This window comes from Glycine max, chromosome 7, assembly GCF_000004515.6.
Source record: "Glycine max cultivar Williams 82 chromosome 7, Glycine_max_v4.0, whole genome shotgun sequence".
In the NCBI taxonomy this organism is placed as follows: Eukaryota; Viridiplantae; Streptophyta; class Magnoliopsida; order Fabales; family Fabaceae; genus Glycine; species Glycine max.
Genome location: NC_038243.2, coordinates 3,731,930 through 3,744,462, shown reverse-complemented (window position 1 = coordinate 3,744,462; position 12,533 = coordinate 3,731,930). Strand labels below are relative to the sequence as shown.

Genomic DNA, 12,533 nt, shown 5'->3' with positions numbered 1-12,533 from the left:
AAATAGATAATTCCCCAAATAAGAAGTCGAATGCAACATATTTGAAGTTTGGAACATAGAAGGAATTGAGGACCTAAGCCACAAGCGAGAATTGACAGGTCCTTAATTTAGGCCCTTCGTATCAATTTGAGAACTATTGTTTTGATATATGAAAAAAGTTTCACGTTGTTTAAAAATAACGATACTCTTTTATATATCTTAACCCTATGAAAGAATAAAACTCTGAAGGCCTACAAGAGTCCAAGCAAACCATATCTCATATACAACAAATTTAATAATACAACAGACTTGAGGCATGCACCTTGTGGTATTTCAAACATACTGATAAAAAAAATGATTTATTAAATATTACAATAGCTAATTGTTACTTCCGTGATGTAAAATTTGTCTAAGTAACCAAACATATAATTAGTATTTTTATTCAAATTTTTTTATTTTGAATTATTTAATTAGTATTTTAAAGAAAATTATTAAAATTCTCCAATGCAAAATCACACATAACCGAGCCTTAATTAAAAATTTGATCCATATAATTTCCTTTTATTTAAATTGTAGTCTCGATCAGTATGATAATAAAAGAATTTTTTTGTACCAAAAAGAAAGAAAGTTAATCTCAACATGCCTTTTTGAATCAGCTAATAAGTTTTTTAATAACACTTATTAAAAAAATAAAATAACTAAGATATAAAGATTGAACGACGAACCCTCATGAAAACCTATGCAGTAAATAAAGATTGAATTGCATTTTGTGGATGCTACTGTGGTTTTGGAATATTTCATGATTATATTTTTTTTACATAAATTTCATGATTATATATACATATATATATATATATATGCACATGAATTCATAGCTATATATTGAAGAGAAATAAATTTGACATTACGTATACATTTTCTTAATTAAATGTATGTTCTTGGGGTTTCTATCGTCATTAGTTAGAATGATTGAATAAAGAAGTTTGAAGAGGACTGTTAATAATTGGGATGACTACCAGCATGTCTATTTTTCGTTCAAAGTCACATCGAACGTGAACACTAATTTATTGCTTTTACGGTTCAACTACTTGGAAAAGTCACCAAGTTAAACTAAACATGCTTTTTTTTATGTGTTTGCATGTCAATTTGTATTAATTTAATTAATGTGATAATTAATCATTATTTTTGTATTGTTTCGCTTGTTACAAGCAAGTATAATTTTAAGAGTTAGAATTACTAGGGAAAGGGGATAATACGTAAATATCTCAAGAATACTTCGTTGAGAAATTTCTTATAAAATTTGGTTATTATGACTTCATGTTAATGAATTAATATCGTTTATGATGCTAGTAGCTCTTAATTAAACAAAAAAATGGTGTGAAAAAATAAAGAAAAATAAAGGATATCTCATTAATGAATTTCAATAAGCCTAAATTAATCATCAAAGACCTTATTGTATTTGATGGATTTTTCTAGACCGTAGATTAATTAAGGAGATCGATATACTTATTGTTCTAGTCGACACAATTGGCATACACTTACTATACTCATAGTTGATTGTTTGGACCAATTTTAATAGTTTTTCTTGGTAACTTTGATGACGCGTTGAATGATATTGAAAAGAACAATATTTTTTGAGCTCAATAGTGAGTGTGGCGGATACAAATGCAAACTAGGTTGTGATAGCGGCGTTACTCCACATATATCCTCCATAAAATATAATACAAAACCTTTTCTTGACCGATAATACAAAAAAAGTTTATAAAAAATAAAATATTGCATTATAAAGCCATTAATATATTTTATGAAATACAATACCTATAGCATTCCGTTTTTTCGTAAAATAAATTAAAAAATATTTTATTTAAATATAAATAAAATTTTAGAAAAATAATGTGATTTTTGTAATTAAATAAATAAGAAGAAATAGTTTTATTAATTAAAATAATTTTTTTTAAGATAAATTAAATAAATATGTGTTTTTAGAAAATAAAAAGATATTATATTTATTCATTTGATAAGCAGAAAATATAGTTAATTTTTTATAAAACAATAAAATAACAAAAAAATAGAGTAAATAATAAACTCAGAGTATCCTAACTATTATAAATAAAAATATATAAGGTTTGTTTTTACATTAAGATGTATTTCCATCTCTGTTTTTCACAAATTCGTTTTGTCTTCTTCCTTTTTTAAAACCTTCTATTTTTTCCACGTATATTCAAACTTATCCCAATAAAATTATCATTTCAGATTTGTTATTCATTGGATCGTCTTGAAATTCGAACATCATGTCCAGAACGTACTCTCACACATTTTCACTGTTGGGATTTGTGAAATAATATATGTACAAAGAGAAACACCCCCTCGCAAGGAGATAGTGAAATTAAGGCTCCAATCTCTTCTCCTTCTCTCTAATGCTTGGAAACCTTAGCAGAAAAACCAAAGGAAAAACACCGTTATTGCTGACGGACTATGCAAGTGTGTCCGCTTAGAGGTAAGGGATGAATTATTCACAGTTTGAGAGTTGTGAGAACATGTGTAGGAATCCTTAAATGATCAGTCGAGATAAGTTTTTGGGTGTTTTTGAAATTTTGATTCTATCTTTACAACTATAACTGTGAATCATATATGTTTGACGGGTCAATTGATATCCCAATACAAAATTGCTGTGAAATTGATGTGTTCTTGTATTAAGTATAAGCCCTAAAAAAATTGAGTTTTTTTTCTAATTAGTGTGAATTGATAAAATTAAGTAAAAAAAGATTTACCCTAAGAGGGACTCAGATATTGATTTTGTATTTTTTCCCTTTACGTGTTTTTAGAGTTTTTTTATATATAGTTTGGAATTAATATTACAATTTATAATTAGAATAGGCTAACAAAATGACATTCTCGATTATTTTTTATTTTAAATATTTAGTATGAGTTTATATATTATTTTTTATTATTATTCTTTAAAATTGGTCAAAGTCTATTTAACTATAAGGTTCTTCGAAAGTTTTAGTGAATCTTTGGTGCAATTTTGTTTGATTATATTTCACTTTGTAAATTCATGATTAGAATATTTGTGTGTTGAGTTATTTATATACTGTGTGTGTTTATATATGTAATATTATTTGTATATTATGAATTGTGATTGAGATTAAGTATAAGTAACAAGTTGAGAATGTGTTAATTTGTAAGATGCACATGAATATGTGATAGTGAATTGTGATGTTGGAAGGTGTTAAATTATGGACATGAGATATGATTGTGAATATGTGTGTGGTTAATACTTGATGTGATATTACTTGTGTTTTGAGTTGTAAATTATACAATAACTCGACTGGTGTTTACCTTGAGAAAAGTATTTATGCGCGGCGTGTTAAAAGGAAAGTCTAGGGTTACAAGTTAGGAACCTGAGGTATTAAATTGTAACGCAATGCGTGAGGTGTTAAAAGGAAAGTGTGAGATTCTAAGTTAAGAACTTGTGGTGTTAAATTGTAGTGCATTGTGTTAAATGTGTTTTGAAAATAAATGTGAGGTCGTGGGTATTTTATAATTCATGAGCAGTGTTTGCATGTAAAACTTGTTTTGAGGGTTGGACCTTAATCAGGAAGGTGAAATTCTAACGGATTCTTCGGAATCTAGGCCTTGGGGGTAAATACACTCGGTTTGAATGCTGCTTTAAGCCTATGTTGATCTCATATAGTTGGAGCATTCTCACAAAACAAAGTGGTTTTGATTGGTCACCTTATGATTTCACTTAATGAGAGTGACCTAACATACTCATTGTACGGTGTGTCTTGTTATGTACTCCGAGGCGCCCTGACGTCGTTTTTTATTGACATGATACCACATTGCATATAAGATTAAGTCTTAGTATATCTGTTGCATAACACCTATGTAATGATCACTATGACTTGTTACTTGATGGTGGGTAATGAATTGTGTGAATGTGAGATGTTATGTTGTACTAGAGATGTGTTGTTCTAAAGACGTTATTAATGTGAAAGTGTGGAATGTGATTTGTGATTAAATCCTTGGGGACAATGACGTTATGCAATGAGTGGTAAAATGATGTGAATTGTGTTAAATTGAGTTTGTTATACTTATATTATATGTATATATGTGCTTTTGTTTGTCTCTAGCTGTTTAGGAATGTGATAACTCGCTCCCTGTGTGTTGGTTGGGTTTGGATCATGTGATGATCTCGAACCTTGTGTTCGTAGGAGCAGATGACAAGGTGAATTGCTTTAAGAAACCTTGTTCTAAAAGATATCAGGACACAATGCTCTAATAGGATGTTACATTGGGACATGAGTTTTTATTTTAATTGCATGATATTCCGAACATGTTATTTTACTTTATTTTATTTTGCTACTTAACTTGAGTTCTTTTGTAAATTTGAATGACCTTGTTTTGAGTCGAAAATGTTTCTGATAAGTTTTATTTAGTAACAGTTAAGTGAGTGTGAACTTTTTACTCACATGAACTCTTTTATACTTAGAAAATAAAATATCATTTTATGTAATTCCCTATTTTCATGTATTTTATTATATAAATATGTATATCAGGATAGAGGGTGTCACAATACCTCTAAGGGAAGCATCACAAATTCAATATACAACACATTACTATAACTTTATAAGTAAGTAACACTTCACAGATATTAGATAGTGTCAATCCATATATAAATATGCTCTACAAAGTGATAAGTTACAGTAAACATGATATTTATCTTTGATTCTCATAACTTAAAAAATGTTAAACATAAAGGAATTGATTAAAAATGATATGTTTTAATTCATCAAATATATGTAAGTACTAATTTCATTAATTAATAAATTATATCGTAAACTATGTTTTTTTTTCTTTCTAAACTCAATATTTGCCTTTGCATTTTAAAATTAATAAACTTAGTCATCGTATTTGTAAACATCAGTGAAATTGGTTTCTCTTCCAAACATTGTTATGCCTTGTTTCCTAATGTGACTAATTAACAATTTATAGCATTTCCAATTATGCTTATATAAGCAACCCAATTTATGTCACGTTAATTTTAAGTAATTAGGTTATTTTTCTCTTCAATGAAATTTTTTTATTAACAACAAATATTCTATTTGTTTTTTCTATATTTAATATAAAGTTAAACTCTTCAATTTTAAACAATTCAAAATTACATGTGTTACATTAAAATAATATTTTTTTCTTAAATAATTCCATTATAAATGCTATAACACATAATAGCCATATTTCTTTTTTACGTGGACACATAATAGCCACATGGTAATAAAGACTAATTCCTCTATATTTTGAAAAAGACTAACACACTAAATTATACTATAAAACGACTAAATTGCTATGAAGCTCGCAACCACGTATTTTAAAAGATAAAAAAATATGAAAATTGAAAAACCTCGTGATGCGAGAACTTTATGAAAGGAAAAACTCTAGCAAAAAAGCTATCAAATTAACAAGTAAATGTTTAAATTAATTTAAGAATGAAACATCATCTTTAATTTTGAATGATTTGAAGTTGATTGCATTAGTTCTTAAAAGATAGAAATCATTATCTTCGTCTTTGTAACTTATAAGATGAAAATATTAATCACTTTAATTGTTTTCAGACATTAAATTGATGTAAAAAACGACTATTAAAACAATGCTTCACTCTTTTATTTCAACCACGCAAATCAATGGTACAAGCTTTGAATATTCCATCTATATGCCACATCTATTCATATTCATCCATAAAATACAAGGTATAAGTGCCTATTGCCTTTGTTACTTTTCCATTGGAACGTAGTGGTTCAATTCAAGAATAAGAAACCTCTGCAACTTTGCTGCGATTCCAAAGGGTGAGTGAGTGTCCGGAGAACCAAGTGCCACGTGTGGAATCTTTGCTTAATTATACTTTATGTCATGTCTCCTTCGGTACCACAACTTTCATGTGTGTATTTTGAATACTATTATAAAAATAAATCTCTGTCCGCGTTACTCCACCGTGTCTGAGTGGGCCAAATAAAGCAATAATAATACAAACATCACAAGTAGACACACAAAGTCATAATTTCACCACCTACTCTGTTATTTTTTTTTTCTCCCTCTTGTTTTTTTGACCCATGGAAAATCATGATGCAAATGCTGTAAAAGGCTGCAATATTTGTAATCTAACACGTGCTATTAGGTGCATACCAATTACAAAGAGTAAAACATGAGTGATGATGTGATGCCCTTTTTTGTGGGGGCATGCTTCCTTTAAATATCTACCATTTCTTCCTTTCACAGAATTCATCCCATTCCTAATTCTAATTTTTTTCTACTCTATTCAATTTCAATTTCTCTCTGTGTTTCCCCTCTCATCACCATGCTTCCAAAGTTCATCATTAGCCCCTTCAGGGTGGAATCCCAAGAAGGGAAGCATGTGAACAAGAGAAGAAAGCATGTGAGATCATTTGAGAGTACCAACATGGATGTTGGTTTGAGACTTCTCCCTCAAATTACAAGCTCAAATAGCACATCAAATGTCCTCTTGAAATCTGCAGTGAGAAAGGCAAACCAACAATCCATCCCTCAAGACTTTTGCTTCCTTAAAACTTGCAATCTATGCAATAAGCAACTCAGTCCAGACAAAGATATTTACATGTACAGGTATAACCAAACTCCCAATACTCTCTACCTACGCATCATTTCTTAATTAAACATTAATATCATTATCTTATGCTAAAATTTAACATATCTTGGATCACTTATGGTCTAATTAAAGAAAACGGGCATCTGGGGTCATTTCTGATTTTCTTGATTATCTTTATTTTAACATTAAAATTAACATCTTGGATTGTACGTTTTGGTTTTAATTTACACATAAAAGTTTGAATCTTGATGCAATTTGATTCCTGATAGAACTTGGATTTGATGCTTCTGCAGCAGAGATCAAGGTTTCTGCAGTGTAGAGTGCCGGAACAGACAAATAGTTTTGGATGAGATGAGAGAATTAGAGAGCTCTACCAAGCAAATGGTAGCTGCTTATAGGCAATGTTCTAGTGAGGCACGTAGTGAGACTCGCCTTATACTTGAGGACCTACGAATGCAGAGACTTAAATCTAGAGTCTAAACCAAATCCCTTGTATATATAATAATCAAAACCACTACTGGAATAATTTTTGTGAATCCCTTCATTTAGTTCAGAATTGCTTCATAAAGTATGGAGCCTAATTAAGATGGGAGATACAGGTATTGTGTATGAAACATGTTATACCGTCCATTTTTAATTTTTGAGAATTTTTAAAAGAAACATGTGACATGTTTATAAAATCATGGAATTTAACATAAGTGATTAATAAGTTAAAGTTAAGATTAAATCATTTGAATATTATTTAATTATCGATGAAAATTAAATAATTTTTTTAAAAATTTTATTTACTTTTCAATCAACTTTTAGATTAATTAGAATTTTTTTTCTTTAATAAATCGGAGGGTTAAAAAAAACTTACAATAAATTCTTAGTTTTTCCGTTTTTAGCCTCAATAAGATTTTGGCTAATAGTTTATAACCTAGTTTTGTTAAATACATCTTAAAAAATATTGTTATAATTTAATTTTTATCTCTGAAAAAAAAACTTACTCTTAAAATTTAGAAACATTTATGACTATTTATGGTGCTTGTCTAGCACCACGTAGCCATGTTTATGGCGGAGACAGAACTGTAATTGATCTCTAGCGTATATATGCAAAACAATAGATAAGGATAAGGTGTGGAAGTCCTCTAAAAAAAAAGTGATATGGAAGTTTTCCAATATTATGTGTATGCCCTTCAAATTCAATATTACATGTACCCTTATTGTCTTATAAAGAGATCGATCGAGGAGTACGTGGACCCAGCTTTAAACATTTATATCGACGGGCATCAAGATATTTTTCAATCAATCGATTTTTTTTTTTTAAATTAGATTTTTCATTCAAAGTAAACTAAACCCGCCTATATATTTTTATTTTGAAATAAAAATGCTAGATCACTTAGGCTCTTCTGATTTACAGGAGAGGAGGGGATGTGATGGGAGGGGGAAACAAGGAAACAGAGGAATTTTAATTAGATATTTTGTTTTATTAAGAGGAAGGGAGATGGTAATGGGATCTAGGAGTTTTGCTTTAATTGTTTATTTCATATATTAACTTATATAGTCTATCAAAAAAATAAAAAAGAGGAAGGGAGATGAAGGGACCATAATAGAGTGGAGATGGTGACGAAAAATTCAACTAGACTAACAATTAAGTCATGTAAAAATGGTGCAAATGTTTGTTTCTTGTATTACTAAATCGAGCTAGTTAGAGGAAATTGATTTAAAAATTGAGGATCAAACCTCTACAGTCTACACCATTTATAATACCTTTCGCACTAAAAGTGTTAGGTCTACCATATTTCTCAATTAAGAATGAACTTGCCACGGGAGTATTTATTACAAATTATAATCACTCGTGTAAATAAGAAGTAGAAATTGAACTTAAATAAATAGTTCTAACATTTTTTTTAAATATTTCTATTTTTGTTAGCAAATTGACTAAAAACAATTCTTTATTTCTATTAGAATAATATTTCTTTTATAACTATTTTGTATGAATAAATTCTTTATGATAAATAACTAGTGCGGTTAGGATATTTGTTAAGAAACTAAAAAAAAAAATATTATATTGAGACACGTAATTTTTATATTATCTTATGATTTTTATAATAAATATTTTTTTTATTTTAATTTTTTTAACTAATGTCTTAATTACACTAATTAGTAAAATTCTTTCATTATAGTGGTATCAAATTACTTTTTGTAAGGATAATATGAGGTCGCTAAATACTTGAGAGTTCTTCTATTTTATTCCATACATGTTGGAAAGCTAAAGATAGATCAAATTTATTTAAATATTATTATTATTATTAGAAAAATACAGAAGTGGTTTAAGATTTATATTTTTAAATTATAATAAGAAATAGTTTAATTATCTATATACTATCAACATAAATATTTTACACTGTTAATCATTTTTTTACCATAATAACATATACCTTATTGACTAATGAATCTTGTTTAGGAAACTTGACAGCTTTTTGCTTTGTTTGTTTGGTAGAAATGATGAAAATAGAGAGAATAAAAATAAAAGATAAATATTTGAATTAAAATAAAATATAAAATATGTGAAACCAACTTGAGATTCATACTATTTCTCCTCTACTTCTTTCTTTATGTCCTCTGGTTCTTCCAACCAAACAAAACATTAATGGAATCTTTTGTTTCAATTATATTTTTTTATTTATAAATTTCAAACCTAAAATCTTATTTAAAATATGTAAGCCAAGGTCCACAACATGATGGCACACTATTAATCAAGTACGTATAAATTCTCACCATAAAAATCAAACATAAATTAAATCATCCTACATATAAATTATAAAATAATCATTATAAAAGTTAACCCCATTTTAAACTACAAACATTTTTTTTTCACTAAGGACATATTCTTCAACCGATAGTAAAAAATTATTTATAAATGATTGAATAATAATGTAATTTTTTTGTTTTCAATTTGCATGTATCTAATTAACTCCCTTAACAAAAATAATTTTTAAAAAAGAAAAGAATATATATTTAACGTCCAAACACTGATATTTTATATGGTTAGTGATGAGATTCTACTATTAATCAAGAATCTCATTGAACGTTTATAGATTGATTGGGCTAGTATGATTTAGCAATGTTTAGGTCTTAGGATAATATCTTGTTACGAAATATTATATATATTTGTGTAATACAGTCATTAATTTCATTAAAAAAGATAATGATAACGGATTAGAATATATAATCTAAAGATATGATTGATGTAAAAACAAGGAGAAAAATTAGGAAGAACGCTAGTTGTTGGTAATAAAAGGACAACCCATCCAATTGTCTCGTTGTTGTTTTTTTTTAATTGACAAATATTAATTATTATTAAATTATTAGTTTTTTATTAACAAGAAAAATTGAAACCTTAATATATATTTTTTCTTTTTTAATAACTCTAACAATCTAATATCTCTGAAGTGTGTCATTGTACTGAAACATTGAAACATTCTGTCATTCTTTCGTTCATCAATGGATTCTTCATCTAGAGCAAAGACTGTCAATGCAGCAACAATGCAAAACAAAAAGAGGGGAAAGATTGAGATCAAAGAAGTTGAGCAGAGAAACCGGCGTTACGTGACTTTCTCCAAACGCAAACTAGGGTTATTCAACAAACTCACCGAGCTCTCTGTTCTCTGCCAAGTAGAGACCGCTGTGATCATCACCTCCCAAAACGGGAAGCTCTATTCCTGCGGCTACCCCGACCCCGACGCCGTCGTTCGGCGCTACCTCACCGGAGGGCCTCCGCTGCGGCGCAACCGTGCAATCAAGAGGGAGCAGCAAGAGTTCGTTGAGCAGCAAAGGCTGGAATACGAGGCTGTTCAGAATCAGTTGAAAGAAGAGAAAAAGCGTCTGCAAGAAATCAAAGGGACGCAAAATAATAATGGTTTCTGCTTTGCGGCCCCTTGGTGGAATCTCCCCACCGAGGGTATGGGTTTGGAGGATCTTGAACAGTTCAAGACTTCTTTGGAACGTTTGAAGTTTAACCTAGTTGGGGCGCTGCAAGAGAAGCAGATGAATTCGGTCCCATCAATGCCACATGCTGCTATGCTTCCACCAATGCCATCTACTGTGGTTCCACCAGTGCCACATGCTGCTATGGTTCCACCAATGTCATCTACTATGGTTCCACCAGTGCCACATGCTGCTATGGTTCCACCAATGATGCCACCACAGTTTCAAAACATGTCGCTCTTGAGGGCTCAACGTTTAAGTGGAAATCAAGTTCAAGATGATTATTGGAGGAGTGCTGCTATAGCTAGTACTGCTTCGACGTTTGCTTCAAATGTTTTTGGAAGCCTGAAAAATTATGGGTATACTACTTAAAACTTTATTGAATAAGTAATATGAATTGATGAGTGTTAATTGGATCGATGCTTAATTAGTTATAATGGAGGGATGTTAGCTAGTTTCAATTAGTATAGCTAGGTATTTGTTTTTCTTAATTGTTTGATGTTTCCATTACATGGTTTAATTAAAAATATATAATGTTTTCCTTTTGTTTTGTAAAGATTTAGAAAAGGATAGCATACAATCTTCTTGTATTCATGCACTCGAATCTGCTTGGAGTATGCGAATTTGGATGGATCAAGTTTGTCTCTTAATTTGCTTGCAATTATTGCAATAATTTAACTTGCCATATATGATGCCATAAAGGGCACTCTAATTTAAGCCAATTAACATGGCCTTTACGATCCCATGGCACCCATATTTTACATACTATAGTTTATTCATCTGATTCTTCGCTCGTGTTTTTTTTAATCAGCCAATCAAAGTATTGAATAAACTAAAAGGTACCAGAAGTATCAAATCAACAAGGTCAGAGCTTAGTTACACTATAACCACCTATCTTAGAAGTAACTACCCTCATATATATAATCAAAATCTATACCCATATGTAGCTATTCCTCCCAGCACCTGCTTCATTATTCGGAAACTTGATAAAGATTTAACTTATGTTTGTCTTCACTGCATCTTCTCAGAATAGATATCCAGCTTCATTATTCGGAAAAATTTACTGCTGAGATTATCCACGAATTGCTTGTACAGACAATAATACTTAAGAATGCTGTTATAGATTCATAAAATATCACTTTTGTAAAGGAAAAATAATTAGATGGTTCAAGTCTTCAAGATCACTACGTACGAGTTTACAAATTTTGCCAACTTTTATGTAAAACAAAACAGAGCTTTTAGTCGAAACCATAGTTATCCTAGACTATATAATTTCTCCAAGACACCCAAGTCCTTAACAATCTATATGGATGTATTTTAATAGTATCCAACTTGGCCAACACCTTGTCACGTAATCACTTCGCAATATCCTCCATGTTGTAGGAAATTAAATTAATGGCTTTCAACTTCTTCACAAAATTGAAGAAACACATGATATATTGCATAAAAACTTTAAAAATATCCAATCATTACTTTTTAAATAATTAAAAATATATATTAAATGTTCCTAGGGGAAAAAACTGCTAAAATTATTTTGAAAATCTAATAAGTTGGAAGTGTAACCTTATTGTGGTATTATAACTAGATAGAGTTTAATTTCTATAATTTATACTATCAATTAATTATAAATAATGATAGATATAAGATAATTATGGTTAAAAACAATAAATCATACATCATAATTTTTTTTATTAGATATGACAATGCAAAACGTATATTTACACAATAAGTTGATAGATGTATAAAAAAACACTAGCAGAGTACTTTTTTTTTCCAAACAAGTGCATAGTACTAATATTTTACGAACCATAGCCTTTGGAAACAGACGAGGAACTATTGGCAACCTGTGTCATTTATTAGCAGTCAAACTAATGTAAATTCCAAGTTACATCGTGGCTTTTGGTTGTAATTCATGTACTACTACATTTAAAACAAAACGGTGAAATATTTAAGACTCGTGATT

At 29.4% G+C, this 12,533-nt stretch overlaps 2 protein-coding genes across 3 annotated transcripts; both read left to right on the top strand.

Annotated features, from left to right (window-relative positions):
• The first annotated feature begins 6,214 nt into the window (after positions 1-6,214).
• On the top strand, positions 6,215-7,212 carry LOC100817221 (FCS-Like Zinc finger 17). Of its 2 annotated transcripts, none has more exons than XM_041017264.1 (2): positions 6,215-6,615; positions 6,895-7,212. In XM_041017264.1, the coding sequence occupies exons 1-2, from the start codon at positions 6,332-6,334 to the stop codon at positions 7,076-7,078; spliced, it is 468 nt and encodes a 155-aa protein (XP_040873198.1). In that variant the 5' UTR covers positions 6,215-6,331; the 3' UTR covers positions 7,079-7,212. The 2 variants fall into 2 exon arrangements, with proteins under 2 accessions (XP_040873198.1, XP_040873197.1); XM_041017263.1 differs by having other exon boundaries at positions 6,239-6,615; positions 6,892-7,212.
• Positions 7,213-8,734: 1,522 nt separating this feature from the next.
• On the top strand, positions 8,735-11,235 carry LOC121175156 (agamous-like MADS-box protein AGL29). The gene has a single exon (XM_041017262.1). It carries the CDS (start codon positions 10,088-10,090, stop codon positions 10,940-10,942), a length of 855 nt encoding a protein of 284 aa, XP_040873196.1. The 5' UTR covers positions 8,735-10,087; the 3' UTR covers positions 10,943-11,235.
• Positions 11,236-12,533: the final 1,298 nt, after the last annotated feature.

Excerpts from the sequence above, each read along its gene's own strand:
- LOC121175156 (XM_041017262.1), top strand. The coding sequence starts at position 10,088 with ATGGATTCTTCATCTAGAGCAAAGACTGTCAATGCAGCAACAATGCAA.
- LOC100817221 (XM_041017263.1), top strand. The coding sequence starts at position 6,332 with ATGCTTCCAAAGTTCATCATTAGCCCCTTCAGGGTGGAATCCCAAGAA. Across the intron at positions 6,616-6,891 it reads AAAGATATTTACATGTACAG|CAGAGATCAAGGTTTCTGCA; the intron begins GTATAACCAAAC and ends ATGCTTCTGCAG.